Genomic DNA, 20,469 nt, shown 5'->3' on the forward strand with positions numbered 1-20,469 from the left:
CACCTTTCTGTACCAATTTTCACACCTCATATACTCAGTTTTAAAAACGTAAACTGCATAAATATTTAGCTCATAAATCAAGGCAGACAAAATGCAAGCAACAGTTTGTCATTAAGATGTTTACAACAGTTTCAAAACATGCATATATTTTATATATAGGCTTTTATATTATTTAGCGTGGTAGGATTTTTACAGATTTTCTATTTTTTACTTTCTCTAGCACCAATACAAAGGTTATCTGTTTTATCCACAGAGCAGTAGCTCTGAGACATATTTTAAACGTCAAGGTCATCATCTGGGTCTTCTTCATCAAAATCATCATTGGGATCAGGTTCATACATAATCCGTCCAGAACCCTGACTTGGCCTCAACAAAGCAGACTTCCTGTTTATAGATAAAGAAGCAAATTAATAGGAAAATCACAGCATTTTCAACATTAACATTTACATGTTACGTTATTTAAGTGCTGGCTCCATCATAAATGCGACTTACTTTTCTTGGCTAAAGGCAAAAGGGAGAGCAACGTTTTCCTTTGCTTCTCTCTCTGCTTCGGACAAACGAAGATTAAAGGTCAAATTTGATGTCGGATCTGCCTGCAGAATGGAGGAGCACACGAGAAAACTCATTTTAACCTCCTAAACTGCATGGAGGGACATTTAAACATCTAAGTAGCCAAACATTACATTCACCTCATTTGTGTCTAAATCTGCCTGTACATGTGCAGATTGGCTAGGCTTGTTCTGTATGGATATTGTCAAATCATCTGTTAATCGGAAAAGGTTCTCCTAGCAGGAAACAAAAAGAACTCATTAAATTAAAGCTCATAATTAAAACTTCAGAAACTTCACATTAAAATGCCTTTAATTAACTGTTTAATTACCTCTTGCTTAACCTTTCCAGATTTTTTGCGGTGCATTGTCTTGGCCTCAGCATAGTCTGTGATGTCCACAGGTGTCACAGAAATAACAGTGCTGGCTAAGTGGCATATACTTCCCACAATGCCCTGCTGATGAAGGTCCTTGTGCAGAAGCCCAAAAATCATCCTTATAGAGCCGTCTGCTTGTTGATAGGAAATATACTTGTATCAGAATATACATCTCCAGGAACATATACAAGATATACTGTTTTTCCAAGAGGGGCTTTAAAATTAATATTGTAGTAAACTTTTAAGATGATATAACTGCATCCAATCTCAATTAACTTCAAGCATGAATTCAACAAAACATTTAGAAGAGGCCAACTACATTATCAAATTTTTTATTTTATTGTTGAAAAACAACAATTTATGTTTAAATATTTAATGTATATTGTGCAGATGTGTGACCTATTGCATGAGGTCAAGGTAATACAATACAAGAGCACACAATAAGGGCATTACTTCAGGCTACAAATGTGAAATGGTCCAAAAAAGATAAGATGGGTTTAAATGAATGAAGATACGATACATAGTTTAAAAGCAGGGATATTAAAAGGTGCATAAAATCTTATAAAAAGCAAACTACATACACCACGATTGCAAAGACATTGCTAGGTAACTAACCTCTTTTAAGCTTCTGAAGTTCTTGACATATCACAACAGGGTCATGGTGCCGTAGAATCCAAGACAGTGAGTCAATGACAAGTATTGAAGCTTTGGCCTTTTGTGTCTTACTGAGCAGCTGTGTAATGTCAGGTGTAGTGAACTGCTTCACTGTGAACAAGGACTGCTTAGTCCAGCCCAGAGGGTCACTGTATGCATTGTGGAGTTGAAGCCTATTAACAGAAAAGCAAGCAGGGCACCATCTTTCTGTAATTTCAAAAGACATTAAAAGTTTGACAGAATCTGATTCACTGTGTCAAAATAGGATATTGTCTGATGAATCTTAAATTGGGATTATTTGGTGCAGTGCTGACACATGTCTGTAAAATTAACAATTTTATGATTAAAAAAAAGATTAATGCCAAGACTTACAAATGCGTATAATTACTGTCCAATCCCTCATGAATCTCCTGCTCAGGAACTTCAAACCCCAATACATGAACAATCTCCTCCCTTAACAATTTAAATGTGATTCAAGAGAAGAAATGTAAAGTATTATATCGTACATCCCAAAGTTAATCTATATAGGCAGTGCTGGAGAGGGTGCTCCAAAACTATATTAATGCTGTGTTTGTGTTACTTCAGACAACAGCTACATTGATAGTAATAATAAAAATGGTAATAAACAACTTTAAATAAATACAAAAATAATGTTCTGTCAGTAAACAGTGTGGCAAAAAAAAACAACAACCTATTTCACATTTGACCCCCTTCTAAGCATACTTGGTATGATACTAGACTAGACATTTTTAAACTTCTGTTTGAACATCTCAGACAATTGCTTAAATATGTTCTTAAAGATAACTACAAAGATTAATTCTTTTTTTCTGCCTTTGTATCAGATCCGTTTCCTTTATGTGCGCCCATACCTCCTTATAGCGCAATTTATGTAATACTTTAACAGTTGTCGTCCAGAATAACAGGTGGTGTCTGCAGAGGAGAAATACGAAATTACAGAAAGCTCTTTAAGGAAATGTACAAAACACAACTGCATTAATTAGTGAAGATTTTAAAAGAATGACCACCCCTTTCCCACACATACATAAGGAAAAATCCGTCCATGAAGCAAAAAAACGGAATGAGATCAGTAAAAAAAAGATACAGTAACTTTACCCTGAATGACAACGAATCCTCCTGTTTCTGTTTCTTGTAATACGTTTAACATTATAAATTAGGCTGCTATTTAGCCAAGTTACTATGTTCGCCGAGTTTCGAATTGTTTGGAAGCTAGCTAGCCAGTTAACTGTGTCAATACTTCTACTCTTACTGCATTTCTTGAATTTCACAACTCAAAAAACTAATAAATTCTACAAGAATGAAAATAACAAAAACAGGCAGCTGCATGTAGCATGATAGCACAGCCAGCCTCTCTTCTTCAGTTATATCATAGCAACTTACAAACCAATGCGAAGTGCATATCGCCATCTAGAGTATGTTCCCAAGTTATGGTTTTGATAATCATTGGCTCGCACACCGGTCATTTGTTCACTAGCTTGACGCTAGTAGGTGTAGTTATCCACAGCAGTGTGTGGTTTGTGACCTACATTGCGAATACCACCAGCCTTCATGCATCTCAGTCATACAGTGATACACTGAGCTCTATATTTTGTTACTAGATAAATAAAATAAAATAATAAATAAATAAAAAACATAATAGTGCCTTTCAGTTTAAAATTGAACGTGGTGGCATATTTTTTTAAATAACCTGCCACATAAGTAACTGTTTTTAATTAGGGAAATTTTACGTAATTTTCGAGGTACCAATTACATCCACCTGATAGCTTTGCTGTGCGTTTGGGGACTCGGCGTTTAAACTCCATTTCCCATAAGTCAACGGGCCGCAGCTCGTCTGGTGTATCTTGACCGTAAGGGGCTTCAAGCAACGCGACCGTGAACGCAACTGATTGCAACGCACGCGACCGGTTGACATCGGCGGCTCGCGCGAGGCGCGGCGAGGACGACGCGCAGACGCGTTCTAAAGAACTTCGATCGTTGTTTTCTACCTTCGAGGGGGAACGAAAACCGCCCGATTAACCGATCACTCCACAGACGATGGACGCGGAGAAGACGGTTAATACGTGGTCTCCACGAAGCTCGCCGACTCGGATTACCTGGATTTAGTTTGTCAAACTGTCTTGATTGTCAGGATTATTTATGCAACGCCGTGACGAATAAATTATCCGGCTAGCTTAGCCAAGCCGCCGAAATAACTCCCACAAACCAGAAAGTTGAATCGACGGTTCGGGTCCGTACGGGATTCGTGAATTTGTTTGAAAATCTTTGGCAGATCCGTTTTGACGCGACGAACCAAGAAAATCGCCCCGGTTTCGTCGTCTGGAGGAAAAAAAAAGTCAGAGCTTCTGTTAGCTTGAGCGGGCTGGTTAGCCGCCTAGCTAGCTTGCTAGCTTAGGTTAACTAGTCTGTAAACCGCCGGTTCGGGGTTTGCGCCCAAAACGGGTAGAAAAAAATCCGCCGTCCGTTGGCACCGAAGTTGAGAGGACCTCGATGCTGAGGTGACAATGCTCGAAATAATGTCGGAGCACCAAGGTGAGTGAAGCGACGTGAAACCATCAGCGCCGAAGCGGCTAACCTCATTAGCTGGTGGGCTAGCGGGAGAACACAAGTCATGGTTGTGTTAGCGGGGTGTCGCTGGTTACGGCGGCCGCAGGCTAACGTTACACCGCGGGTATCCACTCCCGCGGCGTGTCATTAACAGTAGTCTAGCCACGGTGGCTGTTTGAAGGCTCAAGTCGTAGTTTTTAAAACTTTTTTTGACTATCGTTGTGGTAATTACCGTCAAATGTTGGTTAATTCGCGCCGAGGCGTACGCACTGGATGGTCGTTTCACTAGCTGGTGTTAACGTTGACTGGACGTGTCGTGTTACTGTTGCTGCCGGTGATTTCTGACTAAATCTGTCAACAGACCAGCCAGGATAACTCAATTAGTTACGTTAGTTGGCTAACTAACACGTTTAACTCTTAAGTCAATGGTTTTCAGCAGCCAAGCATTAAAGTTACCCCACCAGCACCACCACCACCTTCCAGCAGAATATGTCCATTGCGAGCAGCTAACTAGCTAGCTATCGTGGTAGGTAGACTGCCTTGTTTGCTACACAGCTAGCTATTTCCCCAACACTTAAACAAGTCGGTGAGCCAGCTGGCTAGATTTCTGAAGTTGGCTTCCCCGTTTTGTTGTATCTAAAGGTGAAAAGTCCGAATTTATCTTCCAGACATCGAGCAGTCTTGGTCACGTCTCTTAATTCATGTTTGTAGTGACGGATATCTACAGCCTCCGAGTCCCTGGATGTTCCCGGGGACACTTTTTTATTGTCAAGTTAGTTAGCAGCGGTGCTACACGACCGAAACGTCTGACATTCGGAGTACAATATGAAACAGCTACTTCACCATATCGCTACTTCACGTTTTGTAGCTGTTTTTTTATTTGTTTGTTTGTTTTTTGTATTAGGTCGAAAGACCTTGGAATAAAGCCTCAAATCCAAGCAGAAAGGCTGTGGTTACTTTTGACTAGCCGGGTTGCTCAATAGCTACCTAGCTATGGCTGCTTGTGTACGCGGGTACATCGAAAATAGTGTCGACGTAGGAAATTTGTATTCGTTTCTGCAAAATCGGATTAAGCGACGGATCACCCAAGTGTTGTCTCATGTATAATACTGTTATATTCTAAAAAAAAAAAACAGTTAATTGAAGGCTCGAATCTGCGTCCTGAGAAATGGCTAACTGTGCATTGCAGTATGACCCTAGCATCAAAGTTTCGTTTGTAACCGTTAATATGGCACATGCAAACGTGTTTAGTTAGTTGATGGTAATGCCTTGCTTAATATAGTAAACGTCGTAAATTTTCAGATGACTAATGTAAAATATAAACATGATCGAAATAAACGGGCACTTTCTTCAACTCGTATTTGTTTTCTATTTGATGCAGATTCATTACTGAAATGCAAGGCGGAGCCCCTGGTGAGTTTAACAAACTGAATTTGTCATCTCTTGTCATCAGTGGGTAGATCTCATCATGACTCTCGGGGTATCGACAATAATAATGACTGAATCTGATCATTTCAGCCACCAGAGAGAAGAAAGAGAACAGTTGAGGACTTTAACAAGTTCTGCAGTTTTGTCTTGGCCTATGCTGGCTATATCCCATCTCCAAAAGAGGTTTGTTTCAGTAATGCAACATTACTTTTTGACACAATTTCCCCTGCAATTTTGTTGTTGTTTTTTTTGTCCAGGAGGTGACTTGTAAAACCTTACATTTTTATGTATGACTGCTATTAAATATATTTGCATTTAGCATTATTGTACTGTTTGATTGCCCCTGTAGGAACGACCATGGTCTCCAGCCTCTTCCAGTTCTCCCCATAGCTCTGGCACCTCGGGTGAAGGTGGAGCCAGCTCAAACGTGTCCGCGAACTGGGGTGGCGGCACCTCAGACCTCCACACTATACACACCTTTGTGCGAAAGGCCCGTGCCAACAAGGGCGTGAAGGGCATGCGTCGCCTACCTTCCGACAGCACCCTGCTGGACAAAATGAGACTAAAGGACTCGCTCTACGAGGGCCAGACGGGCAGCAAAGCCGAGCGCAAGAAGGACAAGAAGTTGAAGCGCATGTCTCTCGGCTCGGGCGCGGGCGATAGCAGCAGCAGCGGCGGCGAGAAGCGAGCCAGGATCAAACGCTCCAAAAACCCCAAGCAGCCCAAAGTCCTAAAGAAGTTTAAGAGCTCTGCGCCCAGCGAAACAGACTCTGAGACCGGCCTTGGCCAGGGAGAGGAGCAGTCGGGCCGGGGAGCAGCGCCAGTGCATGGGCTGCCGGCTCCGGGGAGCGGGCTGGTAAAGGCAGACCGGGAGGAGGTAAACAGAGAGGCAGAAATGAGCTCCAGCGAAGGGGAGACGTGGATAGCTGACGAGGACATCATGGTGGAGTCAGGTGAGTGGATGTGCCTGTTGGATGTGTTGGATAAATAAAATGGGGCTTAATGTAGTTGGGCTGACCAAACAAGGATTGGTCATTATCATCTATCTCCAGTAGTTCATTTAAGTTGCTTTTATGAACAATAGTGCTTGTGTGCATGCACAGTTACTTCAGTTTATTGAATTTTTTCAATATATAATCAGAAGCACTTCAGTTCCCCAAATATTTAACAACATAAAGTACATTTTTAAATTTACATTAATTTATGTAATTAAAAATGTACATGGAAAAAAACAGCCTAAATTTTATGTTGTTTTGATATAATTGTCTGTGCATGTATCACAGTGTAACCTAAACCACATTCTTCTTAGCTGTTTTGTACATGTTGAAATACAAGCATCCCAACGTTTGTTTAAATGCATTTTTCATAGCATTTTGAAATGCAAACGTCTGAATGAAATCCATGCATGCAATTCACATCCAGTAAAGGCTGAATACTTCAAGCTAGCAATACCATGCTGCTGACTGACCCGTCACGCGTCATCAGAACATTGTCACCGGATTGTGATTGGACTGGTATTAATTTGGTGCTCCTTACATCTGCATGTGAGCAGAGTATCTTGAGCCTCACTCTTACTATGTGCAGGCAGTGAAATGTGATACCTGCTTGGAGTTCATTCAGGGGTATAGATTGTGTTTCAAAATGGCATGAAAAACGTGTGTCATTTAGGAAAAGCAACGGTGCCTTGATTGTATTTCAATGTGTACATGAATACAGAGCAAAACAATAACTGCATTTTATATATATATTTTTTGTGTATTGATAAATGTGCACACATTGCAGAATAGCAATATCAAATAGCTACAGCATTTCAGATTTTCTCTATATTATATATAATATTGTTTATTCACTTGTTTGTTCACATAGTTATTAAATATTGCACATTCTATTCTACTGTAGGTTTTTATGCATATGTTTGTTGTGTTTTGGGTTTACCAGGCAAATTATGACTACCTAGCTAACAAGATAAATATGTAAAAACACATGCACTGCAAACTGTAAGACCTTGATGTGATTTTGGATTTGTATTCAAAAGTAACCAATAATTATGAGATTATGTTGCTCGATGTTTTAATTCAAGTCTGAACAACTATATTGGGTGAGCCATACAGTAATTACAACCATTTTCTAAACCATCTCCCCAGTTCAGGTGGACCACAAGTAATTGGACTAATTAACCATTTAAAAATAATTGTTTATTTACTTGGCGATAAATCTTTTGTATCCTATAAATGTCTTGGGTCTGCAACCCACAGTAAGATATTATGAGGTACTTACTAACTTCCTTGGAGAGGGTTCGCGTAGCATGAAGTGCGTCTTCCATCTTCTATCTCTCTTTCTGCTACACTGGTCCAGTTTGGTCTTATCCGCCTGACTGGGCTGTGACCCGACCTTTTGTTTGAAGGTTACTAGTAATGAAGTGTTGGTGAGCCACACCTTGTGCTATTGCATTCCTCTATTTTTGGGATTGCTTGACACATCTGGCTGGTGTTTTTGGCCTGTCCAACATTTTTCCTCTATGATTTTGTTCTTCAGACATCCACTACTGTGGTCTTTTTTTTATGTTTTGCTACGCTCACCAGGGTGCTCTAACAATGTGCTAAACGGTTGATTTGTCACAACGATATTTTAGCTTCGACTCTCATTGATTCTCTGCCGGTATTGATTGCTTTGGTTCCCATCAGACAACTGCAGCAACCCCAGATGCAAACACCATGTGTAGAATGAACTCAAGACCTTTGTTGATTCTCTAGTGCATGAACAATGCAAATGTCACGTCTGTGAGGCAAGGTGTCTGTGTGTATTCTATTGATAATTAATCCAGTTACTTTCGGTCTTCTAAAATGGGAGTGCTCTCAACAATGGGGGTGAGGATTGTCCTTGTCTCATGGCTCACTCGATATGGATGTACACATCTTCAAATTGAAGCTGACGCTCAGCGTTTTAACGTCATTGTTGTGTTTTGAATGCAGCATGCAGGAGTACAGAGCCAAACGATCTACAGAGTGTTGTTTTGTGTGTTTTTGTTGTTGTTTTTTTAAACTGCCCATTTAAATGTCATTGTAGCTTTTAAATTATTGAGTGCAGCTATGGCTCAACCCCTCAATCTATCCATAATGTAGGTGATGACTCGTGGGATTTGATCACCTGCTACTGTGGGAAGCCCTTTGCTGGAAGACCCATGATTGAGTGCAACCATTGCAGCATATGGGTTCACCTCTCCTGCGCTAAAATCAAGAAGTCCAACGTGCCAGACATTTTCTACTGCCACAAGTGCAGAGACACCCGACGGTCGGGCCACAAAAAAGACAATTGAAGAGGACACCCTGCGTCTTTACGGCCCTGAACGAACCCATCCTCATCACCCTGTCCAATACAAGACAAAACACAAACACTCTTTCTGAGGAAGAACATTTTTTCACCAGTCCACGATGCTGGTTGGTGTCCTTCCTGCCTGTGTCGCAGAGCTATTTACATGTTTGACAATCATTAGGATCACTAAAATCACGAGGGTACTTTCTTTATGTTCACAGGCAAACTTTGTAACCACTCTCTAAAGTAAGGTCCGTCCGCCACCTTGATCTGGTTATCGGGACCATCTGCCACTACCTTTTATGGTGATGCTTTCAGAGCTTTTTTAAAAAGAGAGTTTTGTCTGTCCACATGATGAAACAACCCGTGTACAGGTTGTTAATTCTATTGCTTATCATTTTAGACATCTCAGTTTTTGCTTTCAGTACACCTTTTAAAATTCTAACAAACATTTTTTGATTTGTGTGTCACAAGCTATTAACAGGTAGACATATTGCAAATGTCTTTAGGTTACTAGAGCTTTATTATATCTGTATATGATTGTCAGCTTCATGGAAAGCCGGTCAATACCTAGCACTTAAATCCCAGATCACTCAGTGCTCAAGAGAGGAAACATTTTTTTTATTCGTTCTGTTAAACAAACTTCAAAGTATCACCAGATTGCTTTTTTTTGTGGACTTTATTGAAGAACCTAACTTTAATATTTACAATGCCCCATCTCTTTCCTTCTGCCTAGAATTAGCAGTTTTTCATCGTGTTGACTCTTTTTGTTTGGTTTACTTTTGAAGGAAAGGTTTTTTTGTGAGTGTTTTGAATGAATGGTGTTATTTGGATCAGCCATCTGGTTGTTGCTCGTGTAACATCCCCAGTTAGTTGTAATTTAATTTTTGTTCACGTATTGTTTTTAAAAGAAAAAAAGAAAAAGGCTAAAAGGGGTTTTAATCTCTTATCTGAGAACTGTTTGAGATCACACCCAGAATATTAGACGTTGTGTAACTTTCATGACATTTGAAAGTAGTTTGGAGACCAGATCTCTTTGTTGTGTACAGAGAAGAGTTTCTGCTGCAAAAGTCGTGGCATATTTTGTTTGTTGATTTTGTTTGTTGGTGAGGTGGGGGGGTTTATCAAAATCCCCAAAATGTAGACTTTGACCCCCACCTCTCCTATTTTTTTACTCTGTAAATATTATATCCTTTGAACTGTACATATATGAAGGCAAAGAGAAAAGCCAAGCAAATGTTATATTTTTGGCATCTGATGTTTCTTTATCAAAAGAAATAAAACATTTTCTTTATTGGGGATCATACTGAAGGTTCCACATCTTAATTCGATTTGATCCACAATTTAATTTGATCTTTTAGCAACAAAAAATGACTCAACATGAACTTTTTTGTTAAAATTGTATTTAGTATAAGCACACAAGTACAGTGTTTGTCAGTTTGATTACCACTAGAGGGCGATATTAAATAGTAATAAATAAAGTAACACCCAATGTTACAGACTGTTAACATGCAGGTTTCTGAATACATATCACGCCTAACCATAGACTTGAATGCTTTTTAAGGGTCAGTCCCTTTTCCTAGGGACTAGTCCTAATCCATGCCTGAAAAATGATGAAAAATGATGCTGTTGGTCTTCTGTCTCCATAGCTGATCATTCAATATACTGTTCCCAGTTTTCCTCAGGTTCATCCTGAAAGAGACAAACATGTAAGCAAAAAATTGGGAGTCCCACCCACAGTAACCATGTTGGGGAAAACCAGCTCAGCAACAGATGCTAATTTATTTAAATAATCATTGGTATGTATTTAAATAATCATTGGTATGTATTTAAATAATCATTGCTATGCCTCCATTCAAGAAACTACAAAATATTCCGTGATGTATTCAAATGCAGCATGAGCCTCGTATGAGCAGAGGTGTTTGATTGGCAAGCTCACCGTTCTATGTCTGCTTGACAGATATGAGCTACCAATCCGATCCAGGGGCACAGTTACCCTCACACTGCAAAGAGATCAGAGTAAAACGAACAGACTCATCTCTTGGCTTGCACTACAATCTTAAGTTGGACAGACAATTATTTCAAACAAAAATTCTACTTTGGTATTTAAACTGCAAGTGTGTGTACACGCGTTGGTGTTGAGATGTTTTATCTCGCCATCCATGGCCCACCTTTTGTCTTTGCTCTTGTGCCGGTGAGTGTTGGGGATCAGAGCGGGAATGTGTTCAATCGTTGAGGGAAGGGCGGGAGGCATCCGTGCTGGGTGGGGCTCCCAGTCCTGGGTCATTTCCCCTCCATTATCAGGGACGAGCTCTGTTAGATCAGAGAGCTCGGACAGGTGAGGGGACAAATCCTCATCATGCCTGTGGGGGCTCTTTGAAAGGAAACAGAGACAGAGGAACAAGTTAAATACGCAACTAAAAAGTCTCTAGGTTCTTTTCCAGAAAGAAAAGAACTTACTAAATGTTTTTTTTTTTTACGGAGCATCACTAAATATCACATTTTCTGATAGTAGATAATTTGAAACAATTGGCAAGTCTGCCCAATGCTATAAGTAAAATTTCTAAATTCAGCAACATATACAGCCAGCAGTTTAATATGTATGGTATATGGCACTTACTCTGGTGAACCGTAGTTTGTCTGGTAGGAGGAATGAATACAGTTCATCTATTAAGCAGCAAAAAACCAAGACAGGCAGCAAACACGTAGAGGGCCTCATCTGTGGAGGAAAAAACACAATTTGCATACAAAATACTACAGTTGCTTTAATAAATTGGTATGAAAGTGAATGCTAATAAGTATGCTCATAAAATAAGTATAGTACGTATAGTGTTCCCTAACTTCATTGTCGCAACGCATTTATATCATACATGTTCAACATAATTTTCTCTAATTCAAAGATGCATTTCTAAGCTGTAAATGACTTCAAAGAATGTAGCACTTTCCTGCATTACCTTCTCAGTATTCTTGAGGAATTGTCTGCAGTGGTTGAACCTGCTCAGTCAGTGTCAGGGTGCAGTGAGGCTGCCCTTTGCCTCTTTGGCATGACTGTTGGGGTATTTGTAGACCTGAATCTCGGGTGGGTATATATATGCCAAGGATGTCAGGATGATTATGGATGGGGTGGGTGGGTGGAAGTGTGTGTGTGTGTGTGTGTGTGTGTGTGTGTGTGTGTGTGTGTGTGTGTGTGTGTGTGTGTGTGTGTAAAAGATGACTTCACCCACCCTCCACTTTAAGGAGAACAAGCACAGATGTGAACGTGCTGGACAGAATTGTTTACAAATATAGTTTCAATCTGGATGGATCTGGACAGAAAAGGTAAAGAGGTCAAAAGATACCTCAAATTTACCTTAAGCATATTAAGCAATTTGGTTATGATACAGTTTTGACAGGAGTACAGATCATTGATATATCAGCAAAAACCGATTTCATATGTGCTAATGCAGATTTAATACTTACCTTTTTATGGATGTACATTTTAGTGTGTATTGAATACCAGCAACTTCTACATCCTACACTGTTACAGATTTCATAGCAATAAAGGGCAGTCTGATCTTCAAAAAAATCCAAAAATGACCTTATCTCATGAGCATCTAGTCTAATCCACAAAGGTCACATCTGGTGCAACTCAATCTGCAGTCAGCACACCAGCTTATTTGCAAAGCAGATGTATACCCATGGATTAATTCCCCAATTATGTACTTCTTGGCACATATTGCTTAAATAATAAATAGGCTAGAAAAGTGAAGTGTTGAATTTAAACCTTCAAGAACATGAATTCCCATCTTCTGTTGTTTGTTTGCACGCGTGTCCCTTTGACCTCCTCGTGTGGAACTTGAAACTGATGGATTGTCCTGGAATTATTATGGAATATATAGGTGGTCTAACCAAGGCAGCAAAATCTAGCACCTAAGCACATAGTTCATAGGTGTGTACAGTCATATAATCACTAAATTAAAGATTACATTTATTCAATCATTGGGTCGCATCAGTGCACGTATGCATGTGCATTCCTTAATATGCTTGGTAGGTTTGAAAAGATTTTTGCAGGTCTTTGTGTTTGCCCTTGTCTTCCATAACACACCAGCAGTGCAGGAGGCAGCCGTGCTAGCATTACACCCACTGCTAGGGAGAGTAACAGTGGTTCAGAAACTCCTCCATACTATCTGGATTATTGAGGCTTGATGAACATCCAGGCCTTTCAAATAGATGTTGTAGCCTTTTTTTATTTTATGCAATTTAGGCAATTATTTATTAAGGTGTACTGATATTTCCTTTGATCATTGCACGGCCACCACGTGCTTAGTCTCATGTCATTAAGCATAACTCTTCAGTCCGGTTCAGAATCATTTTCCTAGAACCATGATATTTAGTTATGGCCCTTGAATCCAAGCCTAGTCAATTCACTGAGCGGTTAGTTGAACTGATTGGTTAGTTGCAGCTAATGTCCAGGTAAAGGTAGGCTGGACAATCTGTGGAAGCTAGTCCTTAAAGGACAAGATGCTCAAAAAGCTCTCAATGTTTTAACTGCTGCATGTACAGTGAGGTTTTGAGCAGTAGGCTATATGCACTATTAACAAGGAGGAACTGTTCATTTATGAACATTGTGCATAATACATCTATTATTTTGATTTTGTTGAAGATAAATAACTACTAGAGAAAGCCAAACAATTACATTTACGTTGTCATGCAACTGCAAAAGACTATCAGTCATAATCATCTCACGTCAGACACGCACATTCTGAAAAAACATGTATATTTGTGTTGTTGCCTGTACCTCCACCTTACAATGAAAGTTAAGAACAAGATATTGGAAGCACACAAGCTTGTCCAACCAGCAGTCTATGTGTGTGGTCAGCTGGAACATCTGATTATCTCTCCAATTTCATCGCTGGATTCCCATCCAGATCGTCGCCGTCCGCCAGGGATGGTAGTATTGGCTGGAATGCAGTGTGCACATCGGGTAAGGAGAGAGGACGGGGGCTCTGTGGATGGCTTACCAGCAGTTCGACACGTTTTCTCTCTTCCTCTTTTCCCGCCCTCTCCTAATTAACGCTATTTTTGGCCTCCAGGACCACCAAACACTGAGAGGCCGCTGACAGATAAAGAACAACGTAAATAAACTCACTGTACTACACAAGACCCACGAGTCCGCCCAGAAGTCTGTCAACACAATCTTGGAGCAGATAGGTGGCGCCGATGGTTCTAATTAGTACCAAAAAAGGGAGAGAGAGAGAGAGAGAGAGAGAGAGAGAGAGAGCGAGCAGGAGAAAGTGTGTGCGGGCTCCTACACGATCATCTCTTCACTCCTCCACCCCCGGGTCTCTGCCCTATAAGTACTCGAATGATCAGAGGAGCCAAATATAGATCTGCTGCACCTAAAGACCAAATCGACACTGAATTCGTTCTGTAGATCTCATTTCGCTGTAGTGTTCATCGGTACGGATATGATTAATGAAAGTAATAGTGTTTTTTTAGTTATTGCTGTCTTTTAGCCCTGAGCAATTAATCTAATTTATCTTAAAATTGCGATGTAAAAGTGATGCATTTTTCTACTTGCAAAAAGCCGCAATATTAAATAGCAATTAATGTTATATTAATTTTTTAATGTAGGATGGAAATGTGTATAAGTATACTAGATAGATGTTTGGTGCTATGTGGATTACGAATATGTACATGGAGACGAACACAATGACAACTTACCATATCGGTCTGTAATATTTTAACTGGATAATATTCGCGTCACTATTCCCATAAACCGCAATACAAAATTGGAAAAATCAGGAGGAGTAAAAAAAATGTTTTCTTGTTAAATGTTTTCTTAACTTCACATTATATTTTACAGTATTTCTTTGTTAATACCCAATTTCTCCATTAATCTCTACATTTATTATTTTGTCTTTGGTCCTTGAACAGGGTTCCTTTACTCCCTATTCTATATCTTTAATACAGAAAAAAATATTCACTCCCTAATAAAACACTGACTGGAGTGTTACACAAGACAATACTAATAGTGCTTAAATTGATTGTGTTTTCAGCTCAGTATTAACCGTTATTATTGTTGTCATTATTGTTGTTATTATTGCTATAATAATAATAATTAATATTAGTATTGTTATTATTAATAATAAATAATAATATTATAATATTCAAATAGTATAATTAATAATCATATTAAATTATTATTAATAATAATAATAATAATATCTGACCCTAGATTATCTTGTGGTGAGATCTTATAATTTATGTCTAGTCATCCTATGTTAATAAAGTTAATAAATTTTACTTTTAATATTGCACATTTTAATATTGTTCACAAGACATTGTTTGCAGAGATTTGGCTCCAGTCACTTGATGAACAACCTCCCAGGGTTGACATAGGAAAATATGCTTGTGTTAATATTGAACAACCCTGTTTGACAATGTTGTTGTACATCTGCTGCCAAGCTTCAATAGTGGACTATAGTATAATGCTCAGTGTTATTAGCGGAATAATATCCATCCATCCATCCATTATCTGAACCGCTTAATCCCACTAGTCGGGGTCACGGGGGGGCTGGAGCCAATCCCAGCATCTCCGGGCGAATGCAGGGTACACCATGGGCAGGTCGCCAGTCCACCACATGGCCAACACACACACACGCACTCACACCTACGGGCAATTTAGAGTGGCGGAATAATATTTGCAAGTATATTTATATTTGTTCCTAGTGTTCTTCATATTTTTTGTGATTTCCCTTAATTGTTATACATTATAATTATACACACACACACACATTATATATATATTTTGTGTGTGTATTATTGTGTGTCCTTTAAAATGGGTGACTTTTTGTGCCCATTGTCTGAGGGCCACCATTGCTTTGCTTCAGTTCTGCTGTGATTTGTTTAACCTACTCCATGCTGATGGATGACAAAAGGATTTTTGCATGTTTCATCATTGTAAGAGAAACAGGATGTGGCTAAAGTACACACATTAGTTCCTTCAGACAAAAATGAACTAAAACAAATATAGACTGGGTTTTTTTTCCTCATGTTTGCGTTTGATGGGATCTTGATGGGTGCAGTAAAAACATAAAACAATCAAACTAAATTTAAAGTATTTTGTTTTGTGTGTACAGATGGTCATTTCAGACAAAGGTCCTTCATCGGCTGGAAAGTACTTCTCCCGTAGATAAGATGCACAATATGGCAGCGGTGGCTGATTTTCCAGTCCCAAATGATGAAACCATCCAGAGCAATTGAGAGATCATGGAATGTTAACAACAATCTTGGGGTACTTGGGGTTGAATCTCATATACTAGGTGAGTGTCTCCACAGTTCCCAACAGATCCCAGGAATGACAAGTCACTCACACTCCAGAAGAGGGCAATATTAAGAACAGTGATAATGTGTCAGACCCACAAGCCCTGTGTGCATATAAGTAGATCCTTTCACTTTGAAAAATGTTTGAAAAAAAAGTAGCTTTACTTAGTTATAAGAAATAAATATTATTTGAACTCAGCTGAACAATTTGAGAATGTTCTATCTTTATTATATATGGTATAATAAACCCCAGGGTGCTTTAGAGAGAGAACTATCAGCTTTTACACTCAAATCACACACACCATAACAGAGTTCAAAAGAGGACAAATTGTTGGTGCACGTCTTGCTGGCGCATCTGTGGCCAAGATAGCAAGTCTTTGTGATGTATCAAGAGCCACGGTATCCAGGGTAATGTCAGCATACCACCAAGAAGGACGAACCACATCCAACAGGATTTACTGTGGATGCCAGAGGAAGCGTATCCAAAAAACATAAAACCACGGATGCCCAAATCACAGCAGAATTAAACGTGCACCTCAACTCTCCCGTTTTCACCAAAACTGTCTGTCGGGAGCTCCACGAGGTCAATATACATGGATGGGCTGTTATAGCCAAACCATTTGTCATTCGTGCCAATGCCAGTTTCAATGGTCCAACATCGGTTTCAATGGTGCAAGGAGTGCAAATCTTGGGTTGTGAACAATGTCAAACATGTATTGTTCTCTGATGAGTCCACCTTTACTGTTTTCCCCACATCCGGGAGAGTAACGGTGTGGAGAAGCCCCAAAGAAGCGTAACACCCAGACTGTTGTCCAGAGTGAATCATGGGGGTGGATCAGTGATGGTTTGGGCTGCCATATCATGACATTCCCTTGGCCCAATACTTGCTAGATATGCTAGATGGGCACGTCACTGCCAAGTTCTACTGAACCATTCTGGAGGACCATGTGCATCCAATGGTTCAAACATTGTATCCTGAAGGCGGTGCTGTGTATCAGGATGACAATGCACTAATACACACAGCAAGACTGGTGAAAGATTGGTTTGATGAACATGAAAGTGAAGTTGAACATCTCCCATGGCCTGCACAGTCACCAGATCTAAATATTATTGAGACACTTTGGGGTGTTTTGGAGGCACGAGTAAGGAAATGTTTTCCTCCACCTGCATCACGTAGTGACCTGGCCACTATCCTGCAAGAAGAATGGCTTAAAATCTCTCTGGCCACTGTACAGTACTTGTATGTGTCATTCCCAAGACGAATTAATGCTGTTTTGGCCGCAAAAGGAGGCCCTACACCATACTATACCATATAATGATTGTGGTCTAAAACCAGGTGTTTCAGTTTCATTGTCCAACCCCTGTATATCAGCTGTGCAAGCAAAGTGCTTCTTTGACCTCTGTCCAAATTGCCCTGTTTCTCTGGAAACTGTGTACTTCAATACAATTTAATATCTCTATGCATCTTATCCAAGTGCACTGCAGTTACTTACCTGGAATCTTCTGAAAAATTCTCAAAACCATTCTTTGTTCCATACTGATGTGATAGCATCACACAGTTGCTGCAAATTAGTCTTGCTGTGCATCCCTGATTAAAATCTCCCATTCCACCACATCCCAACAGTGATCTACTGGATTGAGATCTGGTGGTAATAGAGGACATTTGAGTAAAGTGATCTCATTGTCATGCTCAAGAAACCAGGTTGAGATTATTTGAGTTTTGTGACATCCTGCTAGTCAGATGAGGGATACACCTTGGTCATAAAGGGACGGACATGATCAGCAATAATACTCAGGCAGGCTGTGGGTTTAAACACAATGCTCAATTGGTATTAAGGAGCCCAATGTGATGCATAAAAATACCCCTTACACCACCTACAGAAACCTGATCTGTTGATACAAGGCTGGATGGATCCATGTTATTTATCAATTACTTATTAATTATTTATCAAGTTCTTAGCAAAAAGGAGTGGCACCCAGTGTGGTCTTCTGCTGCTAAAGCCCATGTACTTTGATATTTATGTATTCAGAAATGTTCACCTTCATAGCTCAGTTAGTAATGTGTGGTTATTTGAGTTACTGTTGCCTTTCTATCAGCTCTATGAAGTCTGGCCATTCTCCTTCAACATCTGACATCAGTAAGACATTTTCACCAGAGAACTGCTGCTTACTGGATATTTTCTCTTTTGGGCCATTCTCTGTAAACTCCAACAAAGATGGTTCTGTATAAAAATCCAAGTGGATCTGGAATTTCTAAAGTTCTCAGACAAACATGTGTAGCAACACCATTCACAGTTACTACAGTCATGGCCAAATGTTTTGAGAATGGCACACATTTTGGTATTCATACAGTTTGCTGCCTCAGTTTTTAGAACCTGTTGTCAGATGTTTATATGGTATAATGAAGTAGAATTATAAGCATTCCATACATATCTTAACTTGTTATTGACAAATACATCAAACTTAAAGACTGATATTTACCATGCTGACCCTATAATACTTCTGCAATTCACCTCAGCATGCTGGATATCAAAATCTTGAGTGATGGCAACCCATTCTCATGCTTGGCATTGATTTCTGAATTCTGAATGCTTGGTATTTCTGGGTTTTGTTTGTCCACCTTCTTTTTGAGGACTGATCACAGGTTCTTAATGGGATTGAGATCTGCGGAGTTTACTGGCCATGGACCCAAAATTTAAAATGTTTTGCTCACCAAGCCACTTGGTTGTCACTTTTCCCTTGTGACATGGTGCTTCATAGGGGCAGTCATGGCCTGGTGGTAGGGAATTGGTCTTGTGACCGGAGGGTCGTGGGTTCGATTCCCAGACCTAAGGCCATGACTGAGGTGCCCTTGAGCAAGGCACCTAACCCCAACTTCTCCCTGGGCGCTGGGCTAGGGCTGCCCACCGCTCTGGGCATGTGTGATCCACAGCCCCCTAGTAATCACTAGTGTGCGTGTGAGTGTGTGTGTGTTCTAACTGCACAGATGGGTTAAGCAAACCTCCTCCCCTGGGTGAGAAGCAACACCACACATGAATCATCTCAGGATGCTTCACTGTTAGTATGACACAGGACTCATGTTAGCACTCACCTTTTCTTCTCTGGACAATCATTTTCCCCCCAAACATGATGTCCTAAACAGTCTGAAGGGGGCATCATCAGAGAAAATAACTTTACCCCTGTCCTCTGCAGTGTAATCCCTATATTTCCTATAGAATATCATCTGTCCTTGATGTTTTCATGGAGAGAAGTGACTTCCTTGCTGCCCTTCATTATCAACAAGATAATGACTTTGCAATTAATTGCAATTCATCTAATCACGCTTCAAAATCTACAAATTTTAATACAACAATTGCCACCATAAAAACTGAAGCATTCTCAACATTTTGCCACAAATGTACTTGCCCATTCTGATGCTCAATTTCAACCTTTCTGGTCTACATGACTGAATGCCATATGCCACTACCATCTGATTAGATTTTTTTATATGACCAGTTGAACAGGTACACAAATGGTCAGTGAATAAATTAGGATACTCCATTACATATTTCGTTATTTGAGAATTAAGGTTATATAAATATATTTATCTTCTTTCAAACAAGATCTGTAGATAAAAGGTGATGTTATTTAATCACCTTTGCAAAAACCAATGAAACCTTGGCATTGTTTATTATTATATATACACCAATTCCTACTGAAGAAAAAGTTAGGACACTCTATTCCATAACAGCTGTTATTTCCCCCTATTGGCTGAAATAACCTCAATTAGACATTTCCTATAACCATCTTCCAGTCTCTGAGATTGACTGGGAGAAAGCCTTTCCCACTCCTCCATGCAGAATTCTTCCAGCTGGTGTTTGAAGGCTTTCTTGCATACACAGCCCATTTCAAATCCCACAGCATTTCAATAGGATTAAGATCAGGGCTTTGACTTGGCCAGAACCCTCCATTTTGTCCTTTTGATCCATCCCTTGGTAGATTTCCTGGAATGTTTCGGGTCAGTCATGTTGCATGGTCCTCCCCCGCTTCAGTTTTTGGACAGACGGAGCCATATTTTCTTCAGTGTTCTCAACATGCAAACTGCCTTTGCAGAGAGTGGAATGGATTTTATAAAATTGTTTTTAAACCCCTATTAAATCCCTTCCGAGACTCATATGCATATACAACATTCTTTGTAAAGGGCTCAGAGAGCTCTTTCCTTTAAAAAAAAATATATATATAAACAACACCATGCACTTCAACAACAAAGCACAAACCAACCTGATCTCTAAATTTAAGTAAGA

The 20,469-nt window shown here is 39.8% G+C and overlaps 3 protein-coding genes across 5 annotated transcripts; 1 reads left to right on the plus strand and 2 right to left on the minus strand.

Moving 5' to 3' along the window:
• Window positions 1–99: 99 nt before the first annotated feature.
• elp5 (elongator acetyltransferase complex subunit 5) lies at window positions 100–3,554 on the minus strand. Of its 3 annotated transcripts, none has more exons than XM_076973411.1 (8): window positions 3,354–3,554; window positions 2,449–2,509; window positions 1,952–2,032; window positions 1,541–1,752; window positions 881–1,059; window positions 690–785; window positions 493–593; window positions 100–384 (listed from the first exon to the last, which is right to left on the minus strand). In XM_076973411.1, the coding sequence occupies exons 1-8, from the start codon at window positions 3,397–3,399 to the stop codon at window positions 276–278; spliced, it is 885 nt and encodes a 294-aa protein (XP_076829526.1). In that variant the 5' UTR covers window positions 3,400–3,554; the 3' UTR covers window positions 100–275. The 3 variants fall into 3 exon arrangements, with proteins under 3 accessions (XP_076829526.1, XP_076829524.1, XP_076829525.1); XM_076973409.1 differs by lacking the exon at window positions 3,354–3,554 and adding an exon at window positions 2,693–3,188; XM_076973410.1 differs by lacking the exon at window positions 3,354–3,554 and adding an exon at window positions 2,693–3,180 and having other exon boundaries at window positions 881–1,056.
• A 434-nt stretch (window positions 3,555–3,988) lies between these two features.
• Window positions 3,989–10,180, plus strand: phf23b (PHD finger protein 23b). The gene is made up of 5 exons (XM_076973408.1): window positions 3,989–4,126; window positions 5,523–5,554; window positions 5,660–5,752; window positions 5,919–6,522; window positions 8,692–10,180. The coding sequence occupies exons 1-5, from the start codon at window positions 4,099–4,101 to the stop codon at window positions 8,883–8,885; spliced, it is 951 nt and encodes a 316-aa protein (XP_076829523.1). The 5' UTR covers window positions 3,989–4,098; the 3' UTR covers window positions 8,886–10,180.
• An 84-nt stretch (window positions 10,181–10,264) lies between these two features.
• On the minus strand, window positions 10,265–11,942 carry LOC143475543 (uncharacterized). The gene is made up of 5 exons (XM_076973413.1): window positions 11,836–11,942; window positions 11,502–11,600; window positions 11,053–11,255; window positions 10,821–10,884; window positions 10,265–10,573 (listed from the first exon to the last, which is right to left on the minus strand). Exons 2-5 carry the CDS (start codon window positions 11,598–11,600, stop codon window positions 10,535–10,537), a joined length of 405 nt encoding a protein of 134 aa, XP_076829528.1. The 5' UTR covers window positions 11,836–11,942; the 3' UTR covers window positions 10,265–10,534.
• Window positions 11,943–20,469: the final 8,527 nt, after the last annotated feature.

This window comes from Brachyhypopomus gauderio, chromosome 14 (assembly GCF_052324685.1).
Source record: "Brachyhypopomus gauderio isolate BG-103 chromosome 14, BGAUD_0.2, whole genome shotgun sequence".
NCBI lineage: Eukaryota > Metazoa > Chordata > Actinopteri > Gymnotiformes > Hypopomidae > Brachyhypopomus > Brachyhypopomus gauderio.

Excerpts from the sequence above, each read along its gene's own strand:
- elp5 (XM_076973409.1), bottom strand. The coding sequence starts at position 2,744 with ATGTTAAACGTATTACAAGAAACAGAAACAGGAGGATTCGTTGTCATT. Across the intron at positions 2,510-2,692 it reads AGGATTCGTTGTCATTCAGG|ACACCACCTGTTATTCTGGA; the intron begins GTAAAGTTACTG and ends TCTCCTCTGCAG. Across the intron at positions 1,060-1,540 it reads ACTTCAGAAGCTTAAAAGAG|CAGACGGCTCTATAAGGATG; the intron begins GTTAGTTACCTA and ends CCTATCAACAAG.
- LOC143475543 (XM_076973413.1), bottom strand. The coding sequence starts at position 11,600 with ATGAGGCCCTCTACGTGTTTGCTGCCTGTCTTGGTTTTTTGCTGCTTA. Across the intron at positions 11,256-11,501 it reads ACAAACTACGGTTCACCAGA|AGCCCCCACAGGCATGATGA; the intron begins GTAAGTGCCATA and ends TTCCTTTCAAAG. Across the intron at positions 10,574-10,820 it reads TGTCAAGCAGACATAGAACG|GATGAACCTGAGGAAAACTG; the intron begins GTGAGCTTGCCA and ends TGTCTCTTTCAG.
- phf23b (XM_076973408.1), top strand. The coding sequence starts at position 4,099 with ATGCTCGAAATAATGTCGGAGCACCAAG. Across the intron at positions 5,555-5,659 it reads AATGCAAGGCGGAGCCCCTG|CCACCAGAGAGAAGAAAGAG; the intron begins GTGAGTTTAACA and ends TGATCATTTCAG. Across the intron at positions 5,753-5,918 it reads ATATCCCATCTCCAAAAGAG|GAACGACCATGGTCTCCAGC; the intron begins GTTTGTTTCAGT and ends TTGCCCCTGTAG.